Source organism: Oncorhynchus masou, chromosome 23 (genome assembly GCF_036934945.1).
Source record: "Oncorhynchus masou masou isolate Uvic2021 chromosome 23, UVic_Omas_1.1, whole genome shotgun sequence".
NCBI classification, from domain to species: domain Eukaryota; kingdom Metazoa; phylum Chordata; class Actinopteri; order Salmoniformes; family Salmonidae; genus Oncorhynchus; species Oncorhynchus masou.
In genome coordinates this window covers 64,001,884-64,023,189 of record NC_088234.1, presented here as the reverse complement: position 1 = coordinate 64,023,189, position 21,306 = coordinate 64,001,884, and the positions used below count along the sequence as shown (strand labels likewise).

General features: G+C 45.5%; 1 protein-coding gene across 3 annotated transcripts in view; it reads left to right on the top strand.

The window, feature by feature from the left end:
• LOC135511194 (leucine zipper putative tumor suppressor 2 homolog) overlaps nt 1-21,306 on the top strand; it is a 101,988-nt gene that overhangs the window by 67,116 nt on the left and 13,566 nt on the right. For 2 of the 3 annotated variants that reach the window (XM_064932820.1, XM_064932821.1), the window contains one exon: nt 20,791-21,030. In XM_064932820.1, the coding sequence (XP_064788892.1) occupies nt 20,828-21,030 (203 nt within the window). In that variant the 5' untranslated portion in view covers nt 20,791-20,827. Of the gene's footprint in view, nt 1-20,440; nt 21,031-21,306 lie in introns of those variants that run through there. The other variant, XM_064932819.1, reaches the window with a different exon arrangement.

The following is a 21,306-nucleotide window of genomic DNA, read 5'->3' as shown; positions in this document are numbered from 1 at the left end:
TAGAAGCACGGTGGTTAGGAAAAACTCCCTAGAAAGGCCAAAACCTAGGAAGAAACCTAGAGAGGAACCAGGCTATGTGGGGTGGCCAGTCCTCTTCTGGCTGTGCCGGGTAGAGATTATAACAGAACATGGCCAAGATGTTCAAATGTTCATAAATGACCAGCATGGTCGAATAATAATAAGGCAGAACAGTTGAAACTGGAGCAGCAGCACGGCCAGGTGGACTGGGGACAGCAAGGAGTCATCATGTCAGGTAGTCCTGGGGCATGGTCCTATGGCTCAGGTCCTCCGAGAGAGAGAAAGAAAGAGAATTAGAGAGAGCATATGTGGGGTGGCCAGTCCTCTTCCGGCTGTGCCGGGTGGAGATTATAACAGAACATGGCCAAGATGTTCAAATGTTCATAAATGACCAGCATGGTCGAATAATAATAAGGCAGAACAGTTGAAACTGGAGCAGCAGCACGGCCAGGTGGACTGGGGACAGCAAGGAGTCATCATGTCAGGTAGTCCTGGGGCATGGTCCTAGGGCTCAGGTCCTCTGAGAGAGAGAAGGAGAGAATTAGAGAACGCACACTTAGATTCACAAAGGACACCGAATTGGACAGGAGAAGTACTCCAGATATAACAAACTGACCCCAGCCCTCCGACACATAAACTACTGCAGCATAAATACTGGAGGCTGAGACAGGAGGGGTCAGGAGACACTGTGGCCCCATCCGAGGACACCCCCGGACAGAGCCAAACAGGAAGGATATAACCCCACCCACTTTGCTAAAGCACAGCCCCCACACCACTAGAGGGATATCTTCAACCACCAACTACCATCCTGAGACAAAGCTGAGTATAGCCCGCAAAGATCTCCGCCATGGCACAACCCAAGGGGGGGCGCCAACCCAGACAGGATGACCACATCAGTGAATCAACCCACTCAGGTGACGCACCCCTTCCAGGGACGGCATGAGAGAGCCCCAGTAAGCCAGTGACTCAGCCCCTGTAATAGCGTTAGAGGCAGAGAATCCCAGTGGAAAGAGGGGAACTGGCCAGGCAGAGACAGCAAGGGTGGTTCGTTGCTCCAGAGCCTTTCCGTTCACCTTCCCACTCCAGGGCCAGACTACACTCAATCATATGACCCACTGAAGAGATGAGTCTTCAGTAAAGACTTAAAGGTTGAGACCGAGTTTGCGTCTCTGACATGGGTAAGCAGACCGTTCCATAAAAATGGAGCTCTATAGGAGAAAGCCCTGCCTCCAGCTGTTTGCTTAGAAATTCTAGGGACAATTAGGAGGCCTGCGTCTTGTGACCGTAGCGTATGTGTAGGTATGTACGGCAGGACCAAATCAGAGAGATAGGTAGGAGCAAGCCCATGTAATGCTTTGTAGGTTAGCAGTAAAACCTTGAAATCAGCCCTTGCTTTGACAGGAAGCCAGTGTAGGGAGGCTAGCACTGGAGTAATATGATCAAATTTTTTGGTTCTAGTCAGGATTCTAGCAGCCGTATTTAGCACTAACTGAAGTTTATTTAGGGATTTATCCGGGTAGCCGGAAAGTAGAGCATTGCAGTAGTCTAACCTAGAAGTGACAAAAGCATGGATTAATTTTTCTGCATCATTTTTGGACAGAAAGTTTCTGATTTTTGCAATGTTACGTAGATGGAAAAAAGCTGTCCTTGAAATGGTCTTGATATGTTCTTCAAAAGAGAGATCAGGGTCCAGAGTAACGCCGAGGTCCTTCACAGTTTTATTTGAGACGACTGTACAACCATTAAGATTAATTGTCAGATTCAACAGAAGATCTCTTTGTTTCTTGGGACCTAGAACAAGCATCTCTGTTTTGTCCGAGTTTAAAAGTAGAAAGTTTGCAGCCATCCACTTCCTTATGTCTGAAACACATGGTTCTAGCAAGGGCAATTTTGGGGCTTCACCATGTTTCATTGAAATGTACAGCTGTGTGTCATCCGCATAGCAGTGAAAGTTAACATTATGTTTTCGAATAACATCCCCAAGAGGTAAAATATATAGTGAAAACAATAGTGGTCCTAAAACGGAACCTTGAGGAACACCAAACTTTACAGTTGATTTGTCAGAGGACAAACCATTCACAGAGACAAACTGATATTTTTCCGACAGATAAGATCTAAACCAGGCCAGAACTTGTCCGTGTAGACCAATTTGGGTTTCCAATCTCTCCAAAAGAATGTGGTGAGACCAGACCAGGCAGTCTAGACCAGACAGACAGACCAAACAGACAGACCAGACAATACATGCCAGACAGACCAGACCAGATAGACAGACCAGACAGACAGACCAGACCAAACAGACAGGACAGACAGACCAGACAGACAAGACCAGACCAGATAGACAGAAAGGATAAACAGACCACACAGATCAGACCAGATAGACAGACTAGACCAGACAGGCAAGACAATACAGGCCAGACAGACAGACCAGACCAAACAGACAGACCGGACAGGCCAGACCTGACCAGACCAGCTGACTAAGGACCAACTGTAAACCTCATCTGCCCCAGAGCTGTCTCCTACTGTATTCCTTATGGAAGACAGAAATGATAGACCAGACAGACAGACCAGACTGACCAGACAGGCCAGACAGACACTCAAGCCAGACAGACAGACCAGACAGACAGACCAGACATACCAGACCAGACCTGACCAGACCAGCTGACTAAGGACCAACTGTAAACCTCATCTGCCCCAGAGCTGTCTCCTACTGTATTCCTTATGGAAGACAGACCAGACTGACCAGACAGGCCAGACAGACACTTAGGCCAGACAGACAGACCAGACCTGACCAGACCAGCTGACTAAGGACCAACTGTAAACCTCATCTGCTCCAGAGCTGTCTCCTACTGTATTCCTTATGGAAGACAGAAATGATAGACCAGACAGACAGACCAGACTGACCAGACAGGCCAGACAGACACTCAGGCCAGACAGACAGACCAGACAGACAGACCAGACATACCAGACCAGACCTGACCAGACCAGCTGACAAAGGACCAACTGTAAACCTCATCTGCCCCAGAGCTGTCTCCTACTGTATTCCTTATGGAAGACAGAAATGATAGACCAGACAGACAGGCCAGACAGACACTCAGGCCAGATAGACAGACCAGACAGACAGACCAGACATACCAGACCAGCTGACTAAGGACCAACTGTAAACCTCATCTGCCCCAGAGCTGTCTCCTACTGTATTCCTTATGGTCACACCCCCAGAGTAAATAACATGGAACATAATAGAATAAAGTGTAATAGATTAATATACACACACATGGCCAAAGGTATGTGGACACCTGCTCGTCGAGCATCTCATTCCAAAAGCATGGGCATTAATATGGAGTTGGTCCCTCCTTTTCTGCTAAAACAGCCTCCACTCTTCTGCGAAGGCTTTCCACTAGATGTTGGAATATTGCTGCTGGGACTTCCATTCAGCCACAAGAGCATTAGAGAGCCAGGCAATGATGTTTGGCGATTAGGCCTGGCTCACAGTCGGCGTTCCAATTCATCCCAAAGGTGTTCGATTAAGTTGAGGTCAGGGCCCTGTGCAGGATAGTCAAGTTCTTCCACAACAAACCATTTCTGTATGGACCTTGCTTTGTGCATTCTCATGCTGAAATAGGAAAGGGCTAGACCCAAACATTTGCCACAAAGTTGGAAGCACAGAATTGTCTAGAATGTCATTGTATGCTGTAGTGTTAAGATTTGCTTAACACTACACTGCTGACGTTGCTTCCAGAAGCAGTTTGGATCTCGGTAGTGTTGCAACGGAGGACAGACCATTTTTACACGCTTCAGCAGTCGGCGGCCCCGTTCTGTGAGCTTGTGTGGCCTACCACTTCGCGGCTGAGCCATTGTTGCTCCTAGACATTTCCACTTCACAATAACAGCACTGACAGTCGACCGGGGCAGCTCTAAGCAGGGCAGAAATTTGACGAACTGACTTGTTGGAAAGCTGGCCACTTTTAAAGTCACTGACCTGATTATTCAATCCCTGTAACAACTATGATGACCAGTCAAGGCCTGATTAATCAATTCCTGTAACGGCTATGATGACCAACCAGGACCTGATTAATCAATCCCTGTAGCAATTATAATGATTAATGCTGCAGACCAATACCACGGTCACACTTTGGCAACATCACAGCATTCCTCCTATGCCCATACAGTGAACCCCACCTGCTGTGTCTGCCTGCGTGCATTTGTTTGTGTGTTTGTGTACACTATACCAGTATACTCCCGGGTGGTGCCACTGGAGACGCTCCTCGTGTGATTGACAGCTACTGTACCCCAGATGTCCCCGTGTTTGTGTTTCTCCTTATGTCTTCTTGAGGTCTCTGACTACATCCACTTACAATGGATTACTGCCTGCTCCTCTTGCTCTCTCAACCCCCATAGGGACTCACTGTGTGTGTGTGTGTGTGTGTCTGTGTCTGTGTGTGTGTTTCTATACTCTATCGTCAGGCCATAATGAAGCCCAGATGCTTTGAGATGCTAAGGAGCCAACCTGCCCTCTGTCAGACTGACACACACACACACACACACACACACACACACACACACACACACACACACACACACACACACACACACACACACACACACACACACACACACACACACACACACACACACACACACACACACTCATTCACTCTTTCTTTCTTTCTTCACCTATTCCCAGTGTTCTATTTCATTCTTTCTTTTGTTCTTTCGTTCTGTCTTTCTTTTCCCCTCTTTTCCTTTCTTTCTTTCTCTCATTCCAGCCCTCCCTCCCTCCCACCCTCCGTACCTCCCTCCCTCTCTCCCTCCCACCCTCCCTCTATTGCATTTCACCCTGGGCATAAACATGTGGGCCTCTCTAGTGCCATGGCAACTGATCCAAACAGAGAGAGTAGCAGAAGTTTGCAATAGCAACAAGATGACCTTAAAAAAGGCTTTTGTTGCTGGTGTACTACAGGCAGCGTTCACTAGCTGGTTTCATCGGACCACAGGCAGCATTCACCAGCTGGTTTCATCTGACTACAGGCAGCATTCACTAGCTGGTTTCATCTGACTACAGGCAGCGTTCACTAGCTGGTTTCATCTGACCACAGGCAGCATTCACCAGCTGGTTTCATCTGACTACAGGCAGCGTTCACTAGCTGGTTTCATCTGACTACAGGCAGCGTTCACTAGCTGGTTTCATCTGACTACAGGCAGCGTTCACTAGCTGGTTTCATCTGACTACAGGCAGCGTTCACTAGCTGGTTTCATCTGACCAAAGTCAGCGTTCACTAGCTGGTTTCATCTGACCACAGGCAGCGTTCACTAGCTGGTTTCATCTGACTACAGGCAGCGTTCACTAGCTGGTTTCATCTGACCACAGGCAGCATTCACCAGCTGGTTTCATCTGACTACAGGCAGCGTTCACTAGCTGGTTTCATCTGACTACAGGCAGCGTTCACTAGCTGGTTTCATCTGACTAAAGGCAGCGTTCACTAGCTGGTTTCATCTGACCACAGGCAGCGTTCACTAGCTGGTTTCATCTGACTACAGGCAGCATTCACTAGCTGGTTTCATCTGACTACAGGCAGCGTTCACTAGCTGGTTTCATCTGACCACAGGCAGCGTTCACTAGCTGGTTTCATCTGACCACCACAGGCAGCATTCACTAGCTGGTTTCATCTGACCACAGGCAGCGTTCACTAGCTGGTTTCATCTGACCGCAGGCAGCGTTCACTAGCTGGTTTCATCTGACCACCACAGGCAGCATTCACCAGCTGGTTTCATCTGACTACAGGCAGCGTTCACTAGCTGGTTTCATCTGACCACAGGCAGCGTTCACTAGCTGGTTTCATCTGACCACAGGCAGCGTTCACTAGCTGGTTTCATCTGACTACAGGCAGCGTTCACTAGCTGGTTTCATCTGACTACAGGCAGCGTTCACTAGCTGGTTTCATCTGACTACAGGCAGCGTTCACTAGCTGGTTTCATCTGACCACAGGCAGCGTTTACTAGCTGGTTTCATTTGTGTGTGTACCTCCCAAACTAGGAACAATTGGCAAACACAGAAACCAACTGACAGCCATAGAGACTATTTTTTATTTCATTTTTCTATTTAACTAGGCAAGTCAGTTAAGAACATGTTTTAATTTACAAAATGACGGCCTACTCAGGGAGTCAGCTAGTCACTCAGTCAGTCAGTGAGTTACTCACTATCTCGCTGGCCAAACCCTCCCCTATCCTGGATGACGCAGGCCCAATTGTGCACCGCCCCATGGGACTCCCGATCACGGCCTGTTGTGATACAGCCCGAGATCGAACCAGAGTGCCTGGACCACTGCGCCGCTCAGGAGCCATAAGCTAGTAGGGAGTGGACACACACACGCGCTACAGGTCTAAAAGCCATGTGAGGGAAGGTGACAGAGACATCAGACAGACAGTCTCTGTGGAGGAATGTAAGGGTAATAACCTCCAAGCTTTTGGACAGGCATGAAAGGAGATCTCTATTTGTTAAAGAGTTAAAGTAACAGTATCTGTTTCAACCCGTCTGAGATTTGAATGTAAAGTTTCAGCGGATGTGTGACCAATGGACATGACTCCTTATTAGGTATGGTTTAAACTTTAACATGACTCACTCATTCTTTTCCTATACCTCTGTTTCTCTTAGCCAGTTAGGGAGTCAGCTAGTCACTCAGTCAGTCAGTGAGTTACTCACTATCTCGCTTCTCTCGCTCTCTTTCTCTCTCTCTATCTCTCTTATCCCTTCTCTCTTCTCTGCGTTCCACCTCTCTGCTCATTTATCTGTCTGTCTGTTATCGTTAACTGTGACAGTGTATTATTGCCATCTCTATAGTCAGTTTAGAATTGATCTATTTTAAAGGCGCAATATGCAGTAATCGCTCCGCCATTTCCTGGTTAAAATTCTAATAGTTTGCCTAATTTCAGTTTGTGACAAAACCAGCAACTATAGTGTAGATAATGAACCGCTGTGAAATATATTTTCTATAACCAAAAATATTGTATTTTCTGCTGTTTGATGCTGGTGTACAAAACCAAAAGTAGAAGATGCAAAACCAAAACTAAAGACAAGGAACCATAGAAATAGCGCACATAGAACAGATCTACCGCTTCTTAGACCTGCTTTCAATGAGAATGATAGATCTATAACTTACATCCCAAAATGTTACATATTGCAGCTTTAAGTGTTCATGTGTGTGTGTGTATCTTTGCGTTAATCAACAGAGAGACCCATAATTAAGCTGTATTCATGAAACGTAAATCCCTCCTTACATAAATTATACATCCAGGTCGTAACACTTGTGTGCGTGTGTGCATTTCTGCCTCCAGATAACACAATCTTATCTGATAAACGGAGACAATGCTTCTGCAGCTGTGTGTGTTACTGCATACTTGGAGCTAGCATCACAAGCATTTCGCTATACCCTAAAAATAACATCTGTTAAATATGTGTATGTGTCCAATCAAATTTGATTTGAAGTGCATGTGTGGCCATTTTGCTGTTGTTGTGACCTAGATCCAACTGTCATCACTTTAGTCATGCTAGAGAGGAGGGGAGTATGACAGTCACCATATGGGCAAGCATTTTTTTGTAGATTTTACTCATTTATCAGACACTCTTTTCCATAGCGTTTTACAGGAGCAATTGGGGTTAAGTGCTTTGTTTGAGGGCACATCGACCGATTTCGCACCTTGTCAGCTCAGGGATTCGAACCAGCAACTTTTCAGTTACTGGCCCAATGCTCTTAACCGCTAGGCTACCTGCCGTTCCACAGCTGTGATTTTCACCACAAACCCTAACTGTTACCCTAACCCTAAGCTGCTGTAAGGACAAAAAGCGTATGCACTTGCTCAATGCCCTTTGTAGCCCTACTGGATTCCTACTGTAAATCAGATTGATATCCTACATCTGTTGCTCACGGTTGCTTTGCCATGGCTCCGTCACGCTATGGTGGCTTAGTAAGGGAAAGGATACATCGAAATGGAGTGGTGTGGAAATGGGGTTGGAGAGGAAAGGGACAGGAGTGCGGTGGAGTGATAATCCAGAACAGGAAAAAAAGGAAGGGAGGAAGGGAGGAAGAGGATGTGGCAGAAAATAAGCATGGACAGGAAAGAGGGATGAGTGGAGGGAGGAGAAGAGGTAAAACATAAAAACATTGTGTTGGCTCCATGCTGAAGTAAGTTTCTTGACATTTACTCTCTGCAACTCTATCTATCCTTGTTGCTAGACAGAAGATCAGGGAGGGAAGGAGAGCATTCTTCAGCCAAATGGCCAGACACCCTACAGCAACTAGTGAGAACTTGGTTCTTGAGGGGACTTTTGATATGACATATGGCAGTACAGAGCACAGGAGGTTGGTGGTACCTTAATTGGGGAGGACAGGCTTGTGGTAATGGCTGGAGCAGAATCAGTGGAATGGTATCGAATACATCAAACAGATGGTATGATGTCATTCCATTCGCTCCGTTCCGGCCATTATTATGAGCCGTCCTCCCCTCAGCAGGTACAGAAATAATATATTATATGTGTACACACTATTCTTGTATTGTTAAAGATCTTTATTAGCATGATCAAACTTACAAATAACTGCCAAAATAACCTTTGAACAGGTTATGATAGTAGGTGCCAGGCGCACTGGTTTGAGTGTGTCAAGAACTGCAACGCTACTGTTTTTGTTTTTTTACTCTGAACAGTTTTCTGTGTGTATCAAGAATGGTCCACCAATCAAAGGACATCCAGCCAACTTGACACAACTGTGGGAAGGATTGGAGTCAACATGGGCCAGCGGCCCTGTAGAATACTTTTGACATTTTGTAGGGTACATGCCCTGACGAATTGAGGCTGTTCTGAGGGAAAAGGGGGTGCAACTCAATATTAGGAAGGTGTTCAGAATGTTTTGTACACTCAGTGTATGTGCGTACAGAGACAGGAGATGGCCATTCCTTGAAAACCCCCTTTTACCCATGATGCTCAGTATCTGTATGCACACCAAACACTAACCAAACAGGATTAAGTCTCAAGTGTCCTCATTCCCAAGAGATTTGGGATCTTTGCTGTGCCTCTTGATTGGAATACCTGGGTTTTCCATCCTTTCTTTCTCTCTGGAGCACCATAGACATTCCGGAAGTCTGTAGAGATTCTGTCAAATCCCAGAGGTGACTCAGATATGCGTAATAATCCTTTCCTCCCTGTGGCAACCCTGGAGTTATTAACAGATTTATCATATACTTCCCAGTGACGGATCCTATCTGGGTAGAGATAGAGGTAAAGATCCTCGGTCACACCACTACCCTTCAGTCTCATCTACTAGATATCAGAAAGAGAGAGGTATCTGGAGCCTCATTCCTCTTTTACATCTCTTCAGTCATTCATCAGATGCTATTCAAAGATGGGGAATGGAGTTGCATCACCAGACAAGCTCGTTAGGCACTTTGTTACAGTTTAAAGCATTTTCTGTTAAGGCATTGTCATACTTTAAAGTTTTTCAAAATGTATTTACATAAGCTTCCAAAGAACAAGATACTTCTGCAGTGTTTTTGTAGCATTCTTCCAAATCATCCTCTGCTAATTACCCTCACTGCATCTGAGGCAAAATAGAGCTCAGACAACAAACACACTTTCTCAGCATGTTTTGGAGAGGAGAAGGTGAAGTGTATTTTAGCTCGGTCTAACTAGTGAAGGAGAATGGAGCGGGGAATGTGTGTGTGAGGGAGGAGGAGTAGTTACTTCAATAACTTTAGAAATAATCGGTGAACAACATCAGAGAGAAATTGGCTCTGGGGATTTGTATCCCAGAGTAGCAGGAACAAAACCGGGCCCCTGGAGGTCAAGGGGGAGAGGAGGGAGTCTGCCCAGTTATGGACCACTCCTGCTGGGGTCACAGGATTAGGGTAGGGGGGGGACCTACCATCCTGGAGGGTCCTCTAATGCCATTATTCCAGGCAGAGTAGACCTTGGCTGGACTGGGGGTGAGGAGAGGGGTGGGTGGCTGAAGGTGAAAGGAGGATGTGATCCATGATGATTCTGGCCTGGGAAATGGTCAAATTCTCACATACCACACACACACACACACACACACACACACACACACACACACACACACACACACACACACACACACACACGCACACTCACTCAGCACACAGTCACCCTCATACGTGCACAACGCATCACCGGGGCCAAACTACCTGCCCTCCAGGACACCTACATCTCCTGATGTCACAGGAAGGCCAAAAACATCATCAAGGACAACAACATGAGTGTTAAGTGTAAAATGGTGCCAAAGAGGATTGCTGACGTTTTACATGCCTGTAACCAATTGTGCTATTTTAGTTTTTTAGTGTTGTTTGTAACTTATTATTTAACTTATTTTGTACATAATGTTGTTGGCACTGTCTCTTATGACCCAAAAATAACTTCTGGACATGAGAACTGGGATTACTCACCACGAACTGGAAGAAGCTTTTTCCTTTAACGAGTCTGACGAGAAAGATATACTGCTCTCCCGGGAACAGGCCCAGATCCATGTCATTTGCGTGAAGAAAACACGGAGGAAAAGAGGATGCAGATCACGCTGCCTTCTGAGAATCCGTAGGCGATCAGAGTAAACCCCCACTGCCATCAATTCTACTTGCTAACATGCAATCATTGGAAAATAAAATTGATGATCTATGATTACGATTATCCTACCAACAGGACATTAAGAACTGTAATATCTTATGTTACACTGAGTCGTTGCTGAACGACGACACAGATAATATAGAGCTGGAGGGATTTTCAATGCACCGGCAGAACAGAGAAGCTACGTCTGGTAAGACGAGGAGTGGGGGTGTGTGTCTTTTTGTCAATAACAGCTGGTGCGCGATGTCTAGTATTAAAGAAGTCTTGAGGTATTGCCCGTCTGAGGTAGAGTACCTTATGATAAGCTGTAGACCAAGAGAGTTCTCATCTATATTATTCGTAGCCGTCTATTTACCACCACAGACCGATGCTGGCACTAAGATCACACTCAACCAACTCTATAAGGCCGAAGCAAACAAGAAAAATGCCACATTTTTACCAGCATGTTACATGTGTAACCAGAGGGAAAGAAACTCTAGAGTACCTTTACTCCACACAAAGAGATGCATACAAAGCTCTCCCTCGCCCTGCATTTGGCAAATCTGACAATAATTATATCCTCCTGAATCCTGCTTACAAGCAAAAACTCAAGCAGGAAGTACAAGTGACTCACTCAATACAGTAGTGGTCAGATGACGTGGATGCTACGCTACAGGACTGTTTTGCTAGTACAGACTGGAATATGTTCTGGGATTCAACCAATGGCATTGAGGAGTATACCACCTCAGTCATCAGCTTCGTCAATAAGTGCATCGACAACGTCATCCCCACAGTGACAGTACGTACATATCCCAACCAGAAGACATGGATTACAGGCAACATCCGCATCGAGCTAAAGGCTAGAGCTGCCGCTTTCAAGGAGCAGGACACTAATTCAGATGCCTACAAGAAATCCCGCTTTGCCCTCAGACGAACCATCAAACAAGCAAAGCGTCAATACAGGATTAAGATTGAATCCTACTACACCTGCTCTGACACGCGTCAGATGTGGCAGAGCTTGAAAACGATAACGGCCTACAAAGGGAAACCCAGAAGCGAGCTGCCCAGTGACTCAAGCCTACCAGGCGAGCTAAATGCCTTTTATGCGCACTTCGAGGCAAGCAACACTTAAGCATGCACGAGAGCACCAGCAGTTCTGGATGACTGTGTGATAACACTCTCGGTAGCCGATGTGAGCAAGACCTTTAAACAAGTCAACATTCACGAAGCCGCGGGGCCAGGTGGATTACCAGGATGTGTACTCAAAGCATGCGCTGACCAACAGGCTAGTGTCTTCACTGACATTTTCAACCTCTCCCTGACTGAATCTGTAATACCTACATGTTTCAATCAGACCACCATAGTCCCTATGCCCAAGGAAGTGAAGGTAACCTGCCTAAATGATTACCGCCCCATAGCACTCACGTCAGTAGCCATGAAGTGCCTTGAAAGACTGGTCATGATACACATCAACAGCATCATCCCGGATACCCTAGACCCACTCCAATTCGCATACCACAACCAACAGATCCACAGATGACAGAATCTCAATTGCACTCCACACTGCCCTTTCCCACCTGGACAAAAGGAACACCTATGTGAGAATGCTGTTCATTAACTAAAGCTCAGCGTTCAACACCATAGTACCCACGAAGCTCATCACTAAGCTAAGGACCCTAGGTCTGAACACCTCCCTCTGCAACTATATCCTGGACTTCCTGACGGGCCACCCCCAGCTGGTAAGGGTGGGCAACAACACGTCTGCCACGCAGATCCTCAACACGGGGGCCCCTTAAGGGTGTGTACTTAGTCCCCTCCTGTACTCCCTGTTCACCCACGACTGCGTAGCCAAACACGACTCAAACACCATCATTAAGTTTGCTGACGACACAACAACGATGAGATAGCCTATAGGGAGGAGGTCAGAGAACTGGCAGTGTGGTGCCAGGACAACAATCTCTCCCTCAATGTGAGCAAGACAAAAGAGTTGATCGTGGACTGCAGGAAATGGTGGTCTGAGCTCCACTCCTCCTCAGGAGACTGAAAAGATTTGGCATGGGTCCCCAGATCCTCAAAAAGTTCTACAGCTGCACCCTCAAGAGCATCCTGACCACTTGCATCACCTCTTGGTATGGCAACTACTCGGCATTAGACCGTAAAGCGCTGCAGAGGGTAGTCCATACGGCCCAGTAGATCACTGGGGCCAAGCTTACTGCAGTCCAGGACCTATATAATTGGCAGCGTCAGAAGAAAGCCCATAAAAATGTTAGGCTTCAGTCACCCAAGTCATAGACAGTTTTCTCTGCTACCGCATGGTACTGGAGCACCAAGTCTAGGACCAAAAGTACCCTTAACCTCTCTGGTACCAGTGGGACGGTAGATTCCCACCTTGACAACAGCAAGTGAAATTGCAGGGCGCCAAATTCAAAACAACAGAAATCCCATAATTAAAATTCCTCAAACATACAAGGATTATACACCATTTTAAAGATAAACTTCTTGTAAATCCAACCACAGTGTCCGATCTCAAAAAGGCTTTACTGCGTTAGCACACCATGCGATTATGTTAGTTCAGCGCCTAGTCACAAAAAAACATACAGCCATTTTCCAGCCAAGGAGAGGGCTCACAATAGTCAGCTTAGCGATTAAATGAATCACTAACCTTTGATGATCTTCATCAGATGGCACTCACAGGACTTCATGTTACACAATAAATGTGTGTTTTGTTCGATAAAGTTAATCTTATGTCCAAAAACCTCAGTTGAAATTGGCACATTATGTACAGTAATCATTGTCTCAAACAAACATCCGGTGAAATTTCAGAGCCACATCAAATTACAGAAATACTCATCATAAACATTGATGAATAATACAAGTTTTATACATAGGATTAAAGATAAACATCTTGTTAATCCAGCCGCTGTGTCAGATTTCAAAAATGCTTTTGCGCGAAAGCACACCACACGATTATGTTAGGTCAGTGACTCGCAACAGAAAACCATACAGCCATTTTTCAACCAAGGAGAGGTGTCACAAAAGTCAAAAATAGCGTTAAAATTAATGACTTACCTTTGATGATCTTCATCTGGTGGAGCTCCATGTTAGACAATAAATGTTTGTTTTGTTCGATAATGTCCCTTTTGTCCAAAAACCTCCGTTCTGTTGGTTAGTTTAGTTCAGTATTCCAAAGGCACAATGCGCGCTCTCAACATCTAGACGAAAAGTCAAAAATGTACAAAAAAAGTTTGTAGAAACATGTCAAACGATGTTTAAATCAATCAGGTTGTTTTTGTCATAAATAATCAATAATATTTGAACCGGACAAAAGCTTCGTCAATAGAAAAGGAGAAACAAGAAAGGCGCACTCCCGATCACACGCTGGACTCATGTCTGGAAATTTCCACTGTCCACTCATTGAAAGTGCTGTATCTCCCTCATTTTTCAGAGTAAAAGGCTGAAACAATGCCTAAAGACTGGCCACATGTAGAAGAAACCATAGAGATCGTGAGCTGGGACCTAAGTCTTTGCATGGTGGATAGGCTTTCAATGGAAAAACAGCCTTTCAAAATAATAGTACTTCCTGGTTGTATTTTCCTCTGGTTTTCGCCTGCCATATCAGTTCTGTTATACTCACAGACATTATTTTAACAGTTTTGGAAACTTTAGAGTGGTTTCTATCCAAATCTACTAATTATATGCATATCCTATAGGCTTCTGGGCCTGAGTAGCAGGCAGTTTAATTTGGGCACGCTTTTCATCCAAAATTCCGAATGCTGCCCCCTACCCTAGTGAAGTTAACAGCTTCTACACCCAAGCCAGCTGAACAACTAATCAGATGACTACCGGACTACTTACATTGACCCCCCCCCCACCCTCCATTTACTTTTACACTGCTGCTACTCACTGTTTATTATGATTGCATAGTCACTTCACCCCTACCTACATGTACAAATGACCTCTAACCTGTACCACCACACACTGACTCGTTACAGGTACCCCCTGTATATAGCCTCGTTATTGTTAGGTTATTATTATTTTTTACTTTAGTTTATTTGGTAAGTACTTTCTTAACTCTTCTTGAACTGAATTATTGGTTAAGGGCGTGTAAGAAGGCATTTCATGGTAGGGTCTACACTTGTATTTGGTGCATGTGACAAATACAGTTTGATTTGATTTTAACCACCCAAGCCAACGGCCTGTTCAGCCCGCTATCATCCAGAAGGCGAGGTCAGTACAGGTGCATCAAAGCTGGGACCGAGAGACTGAAAAACAGCTTCTATCTCAAACCTTCTATCATCAGATTGTTAAACAGCCATCACTAGCACTGTCACGACTTCTGCCGAAGTCGTTGCGGTGCTCGGCGGTCGACGTCAGTGGCCTTCTAGCCATCATTGATCCATTTTTCATTTTCCATTGGTTTTGTCTTGTCTTCCCACACACCTGTTTTCAATCCTATTCATTACCTGTTGTGTATTTAACCCTCTGTTTCCCCTTTAACCCTCTGTCAGAGATTGTTTTATGTCAAGTGTTGTTTATGTTTGTATAGGTGCGCAACGGGTCCTCGTACCCATGTTTATTATGTATGTACATTTAGTGTTTGGAGCATGTTAAGTGCTAAGCTAGATGCCCTCAATCTCACACAAATCATCAAGGAACCCACCAGGTACAACCCTAACTCTGTAAACAAGGGCACCCTCATAGACGTCATCCTGACCAATTGGCCCTCCAGATACACCTCCGCTGTCTTCAACCAGGATCTCAGCGATCACTGCCTCATTGCCTGTATCCGCTACGGAGCCGCAGTCAAACGACCACCCCTCATCACTGTCAAACGCTCCCTAAAACACTTCTGTGAGCAGACCTTCCTAATCGACCTGGCCCGGGTATCCTGGAAGGACATTGACCTCATCCCGTCAGTTGAGGATGCCTGGTCATTCTTTAAAAGTAACTTCCTCACCATTTTAGATAAGCATGCTCCGTTCAAAAAATGCAGAACCAAGAACAGATACAGCCCTTGGTTCACTCCAGACCTGACTGCCCTCGAACAGCACAAAAACATCCTGTGGCGGACTGCAATAGCATCGAAGAGTCCCCGCGATATGCAACTGTTCAGGGAAGTCAGGAACCAATACACGCAGTCAGTCAGGAAAGCTAAGGCCAGCTTCTTCAGGCAGAAGTTTGCATCCTGTAGCTCCAACTCCAAAAAGTTCTGGGACACTGTGAAGTCCATGGAGAACAAGAGCACCTCCTCCCAGCTGCCCACTGCACTGAGGCTAGGTAACACGGTCACCACCGATAAATCCATGATTATCGAAAACTTCAACAAGCATTTCTCAACGGCTGGCCATGCCTTCCGCCTGGCTACTCCAACATAGGCCAACAGCTCCGCCCCCACCGCAGCTTCTCGCCCAAGCCCTTCCAGGTTCTCCTTTACCCAAATCCAGATAGCAGATGTTCTGAAAGAGCTGCAAAACCTGGACCCGTACAAATCAGCTGGGCTTGACAATCTGGACCCTCTATTTCTGTAACTATCCGCCGCCATTGTCACAACCCCTATTACCAGCCTGTTCAACCTCTCTCTCATATCGTCTGAGATCCCCAAGGATTGGAAAGCTGCCGCAGTCATCCCCCTCTTCAAAGGGGGAGACACCCTGGACCCAAACTGTTACAGACCTATATCCATCCTGCCCTGCCTATCTAAGGTCTTCGAAAGCCAAGTCAACAAACAGGTCACGGACCATCTCGAATCCCACCGTATCTTCTCCGCTGTGCAATCTGGTTTCCGAGCCGGTCACGGGTGCACCTCAGCCACACTCAAGGTACTAAACGATATCATAACCGCCATCGATAAAAGACAGTACTGTGCAGCCGTCATCATCGACCTTGCCAAGGCTTTAGACTCTGTCAATCACCATATTCTTATCGGCAGACTCAGTAGCCTCGGTTTTTCGGATGACTGCCTTGCCTGGTTCACCAATTACTTTGCAGACAGAGTTCAGTGTGTCAAATCGGAGGGCATGCTGTCCGGTCCTCTGGCAGTCTCTATGGGGGTGCCACAGGGTTCAATTCTCGGGCCGACTCTTTTCTCTGTATATATCAATGATGTTGCTCTTGCTGCGGGCGATTCCCTGATCCACCTCTACGCAGACGACACCATTCTATATACTTCCGGCCCGTCCTTGGACACTGTGCTATCTAACCTCCAAATGAGCTTCAATGCCATACAACACTCCTTCCGTGGCCTCCAACTGCTCTTAAACGCTAGTAAAACCAAATGCATGCTTTTCAACCGATCGCTGCCTGCACCCGCATGCCCGACGAGCATCACCACCCCGGGTGGTTCCGACCTTGAATATGTGGACACCTATAAGTACCTAGGTGTCTGGCTAGACTGTAAACTCTCCTTCCAGACTCATATCAAACATCTCCAATCGAAAATCAAATCAAGAGTCGGCTTTCTATTCCGCAACAAAGCCTCCTTCACTCACGCCGCCAAACTTACCCTAGTAAAACTGACTATCCTACCGATCCTCGACTTCGGCGATGTCATCTACAAAATTGCCTCCAACACTCTACTCAGCAAACTGGATGCAGTTTATCATAGTGCCATCCGCTTTGTCACTAAAGCACCTTATACCACCCACCACTGCGACTTGTATGCTCTAGTCGGCTGGCCCTCGCTACATATTCGTCGCCAGACCCACTGGCTCCAGGTCATCTACAAGTCCATGCTAGGTAAAGCTCCGCCTTATCTCAGTTCACTGGTCACGATGGCAACACCCATCCGTAGCACGCGCTCCAGCAGGTGTATCTCACTGATCATCCCTAAAGCCAACACCTCATTTGGCCGCCTTTCGTTCCAGTACTCTGCTGCCTGTGACTGGAACGAATTGCAAAACAAAAATCCCTGAAGTTGGAGACTTTTATCTCCCTCACCAACTTCAAACATGTGCTATCTGAGCAGCTAACCGATCGCTGCAGCTGTACATAGTCTATTGGTAAATAACCCACCCATTTTCACCTACCTCATCCCCACACTGTTTTTATTTATTTACTTTTCTGCTCTTTTGCACACCAGTATCTCTACCTGTACATGGCCATCTGATCATTTATCACTCCAGTGCTAATCTGCAAAATTGTAATTATTCGACCTACCTCCTCATGCCTTTTGCACACAATGTTTATAGACTCGCCTTTTTTGTACTGTGTTATTGACTTGTTAATTGTTTACTCCATGTGTAACTCTGTGTTGTCTGTTCACACTGCTAAGCTTTATCTTGGCCAGGTCGCAGTTGCAAATGAGAACTTGTTCTCAACTAGCCTACCTGGTTAAATAAAGGTGAAATAAAAATAAAATAAATAAAATAAAGTGGACATATATTAAAAGACTCCATTTACACTCCGTTTGACTCTCCTGCGCCTGACTTCCCTGCCACCTATACACGGCTCTGACAAGCACAGAGAGGCTGCAGCCTACATATACAGACTTGACATCATTGGTTACTTTAATAACTGGAACACTAGTCACTTTTAATAATGTGATTTTAATAATGTTTACACATCTTGCATTACTCATCTCATATGTATATACTGTATTCTATCCTACTGTATCTTAGTCTATGTCGCTCTGACATTACTCATCCATTTATTTATATATTCTATATATTCTTAATATTCATTTATATATTCTTTATATTCATATATTCTATTCCTTTACTTAGATTTGTGTGTAATAGGTATTTGTTGTGAAATTGTTAGATATTACTTCTTAGATATTACTTCTTAGATATTGTTGCACTGTCAGAACTAGAAGCACAAGCATTTCGCTACACTCGCAATAACATCTGCTAAACATATGATTTGACGACACACCTGTGTGTGTGTGTGTGTGTGTGTGTGTGTGTGTGTGTGTGTGTGTGTGTGTGTGTGTGTGTGTGTGTGTGTGTGTGTGTGTGTGTGTGTGTGTGTGTGTGTGTGTGTGTGTGTGTGTGTGTGTGTGTGTGTGTGTGTGTGTGTGTGTGTGTGTGTGTGTGAGTGTGTGTGTGTGTGACTGATGGCTCTGTCATGCAGTGTGCCATCATAGTTTGGTTGTATTATTCCTCTTGGCCAGACAGCTTTGAGCGATGCACAACAGGCTAAATATAAAATGTCCCCTCCCTGTCCCCGAGGCAACTCACACTAGCATCATATTGGCTGGAAATTAAACACTTAAACACCAAGCACACACACACACACAAAAGATATTGAACTCCCTCTACCCTCTGCACACACTCTCTATCTCTGTTTCCTATACTGATGGTTTGAGTGTGACATTTTAACTGTATCAGTGAGGAAGCCAACAGTAGCCATCATGATGACCTGACAAAATTCCATTGAAATTAAACTTTTCTCTCTATCTCTCTTTCTATCTCAATTAAATTCAAATGGCTTCATTTGCATGGGAAACATATATTTACATTGTGGAAGCAAGTGAAATAGATTATAAACAAAAGTGAAATAAACAATATAAAATGAACAGTAAACAGTAAATATTACACCCACAAAAGTTCCAAATGAATAGAGACATTTCACATGTTGTTTTATGTCTATTTAGAGTGTTGTAACGATGTGCAAAAAGTACAAAAGGGAAAATAAATAAACGTAAATATGGATTGTATTTACAATGGTGTTTGTTCTTGCGGCAACAGGTCACAATTCTTCATGTCGTGATGACACACCATGGTATTTCACCCAGTCGATATGGGAGTTTATCTGAATTCTTTGTGTATCTGTGTAATCTGAGGGAAATACATGTCTCTAGAATGGTCATACATTGGGCAGGAGGTTAGGAAGTGCAGCTCAGCTTCCACCTCATTTTGTGGGCAGTGTGCACATAGCCTGTCTTCTCTTGAGAGCCAGGTCTGCCTACAGCGGCCTTTCTCAATAGCAAGGCTATGCTTACTGAGTCTGTACATAGTCAAAGCTTTCCTTAATAATTGATCAGTCACAGTGGTCAGGTATTCTGCGACTTTGCACTCTCTGGTTAGGGCCAAATAGCATTCTGGTTTGCTCAGTTTTTGTGTTCATTCTTTGCAATGTGAATATATACAGTGGGGCAAAAAAGTATTTAGTCAGCCACCAATTGTGGTCTCTTTGCAGAAAAACAGCCCCAAAGCATGATGTTTCCACCCCCATGCTTCACAGTAGGTATGGTGTTCTTTGGATGCAACTCAGCATTCTTTGTCCTCCAAACATGATGAGTTGAGTTTTTACCAAAAAGTTATATTTTGGTTTCATCTGACCATATGACCTTCTCCCAATCTTCTTCTGGATCATCCAAATGCTCTCTAGCATACTTCAGACGGGCCTGGACATGTACTGGCTTAAGCAGGGGGCCACGTCTGGCACTGCAGGATTTGAGTCCCTGGCGGCGTAGTGTGTTACTGATGGTAGGCTTTGTTACTTTGGTCCCAGCTCTCTGCAGGTCATTCACTCGGTCCCCCCGTGTGGTTCTGGGATTTTTGCTCACCGTTCTTGTGATCAATTTGACCCCACGGGTTGAGATCTTGCGTGGAGCCCCAGATCGAGGGAGATTATCAGTGGTCTTGTATGTCTTCCATTTCCAAATAATTGCTCCCACAGTTGATTTCTTCAAACCAAGCTGCTCACCTATTGCAGATTCAGTCTTCCCAGCCTGGTGCAGATCTACAATTTTGTTTCTGGTGTCCTTTGACAGCTCTTTGGTCTTGGCCATAGTGGAGTTTGGAGTGTGACTGTTTGAGGTGGTGGACAGGTGTCTTTTATACCGATAACAAGTTCAAACAGGTGCCATTAATACAGGTAACGAGTGGAAGACAGAGGAGCCTCTTAAAGAAGAAGTTACAGGTCTGTGAGAGCCAGAAATCTTGCTTGTTTGTAGGTGACCAAATACTTATTTTCCACCATAATTTGCAAATAAATTCATTAAAAATCCTACAATGTGATTTTCTGGATTTTTTTTCTCATTTTGTCTGTCATAGTTGAAGCGTACCTATGATGAAAATTACAGACCTCTCTCATCTTTTTAAGTGGGAGAACTTGCACAATTGGTGGCTGACTAAATACTTTTTTGCCCCACTGTATTCTTGTTTTCTATTAATTGGGTTGGGTCTAATTGGGTTACTGCCTCTCTCTCTCTCTCTCTCTCTCTGCAGAGTGTGTTGGGTGTATGTCTGGTGTTGTCCAGGTAACATGGCTCTGGTTCAGACCCTGCCTGTGTCTGTGACTGACCACCCCAAGCCTCCCACAAACCTCCATATCGTCACCCTCTCCCCTGTCGTCGGAGGGCCCTGTGGCCCCTTTGTCCCCGGAGCCACCATGGGCTCCGTCAGCAGCCTCATCTCTGGCCGGACCCATCAGGAGCAGCGACACTGCCGGGCTGCCAGAGAGTTCAGGTAGGGTGCTACTCATCGGTCGTAGCCCGGGTGCCAGTCTGTTCATGCCCTTGCCCACTCTATTGCTGTCCTGGTCAAGACAAACATGGCTTGAGAATAAGTGACAAGTAGTTGGCATGGTAGCACAAACAGATCTGGCACTCAGAGTATATTGGGTGTGGACAAGGTGATTTTCTAGCCTGGATGCCAGTCTTTTGCCTTGTTTCTGCTCTATTGACAACTCCTTATGGGATTATCATACCAAATAAGAGCACAAACAGACCTGGGGCCAGGCTA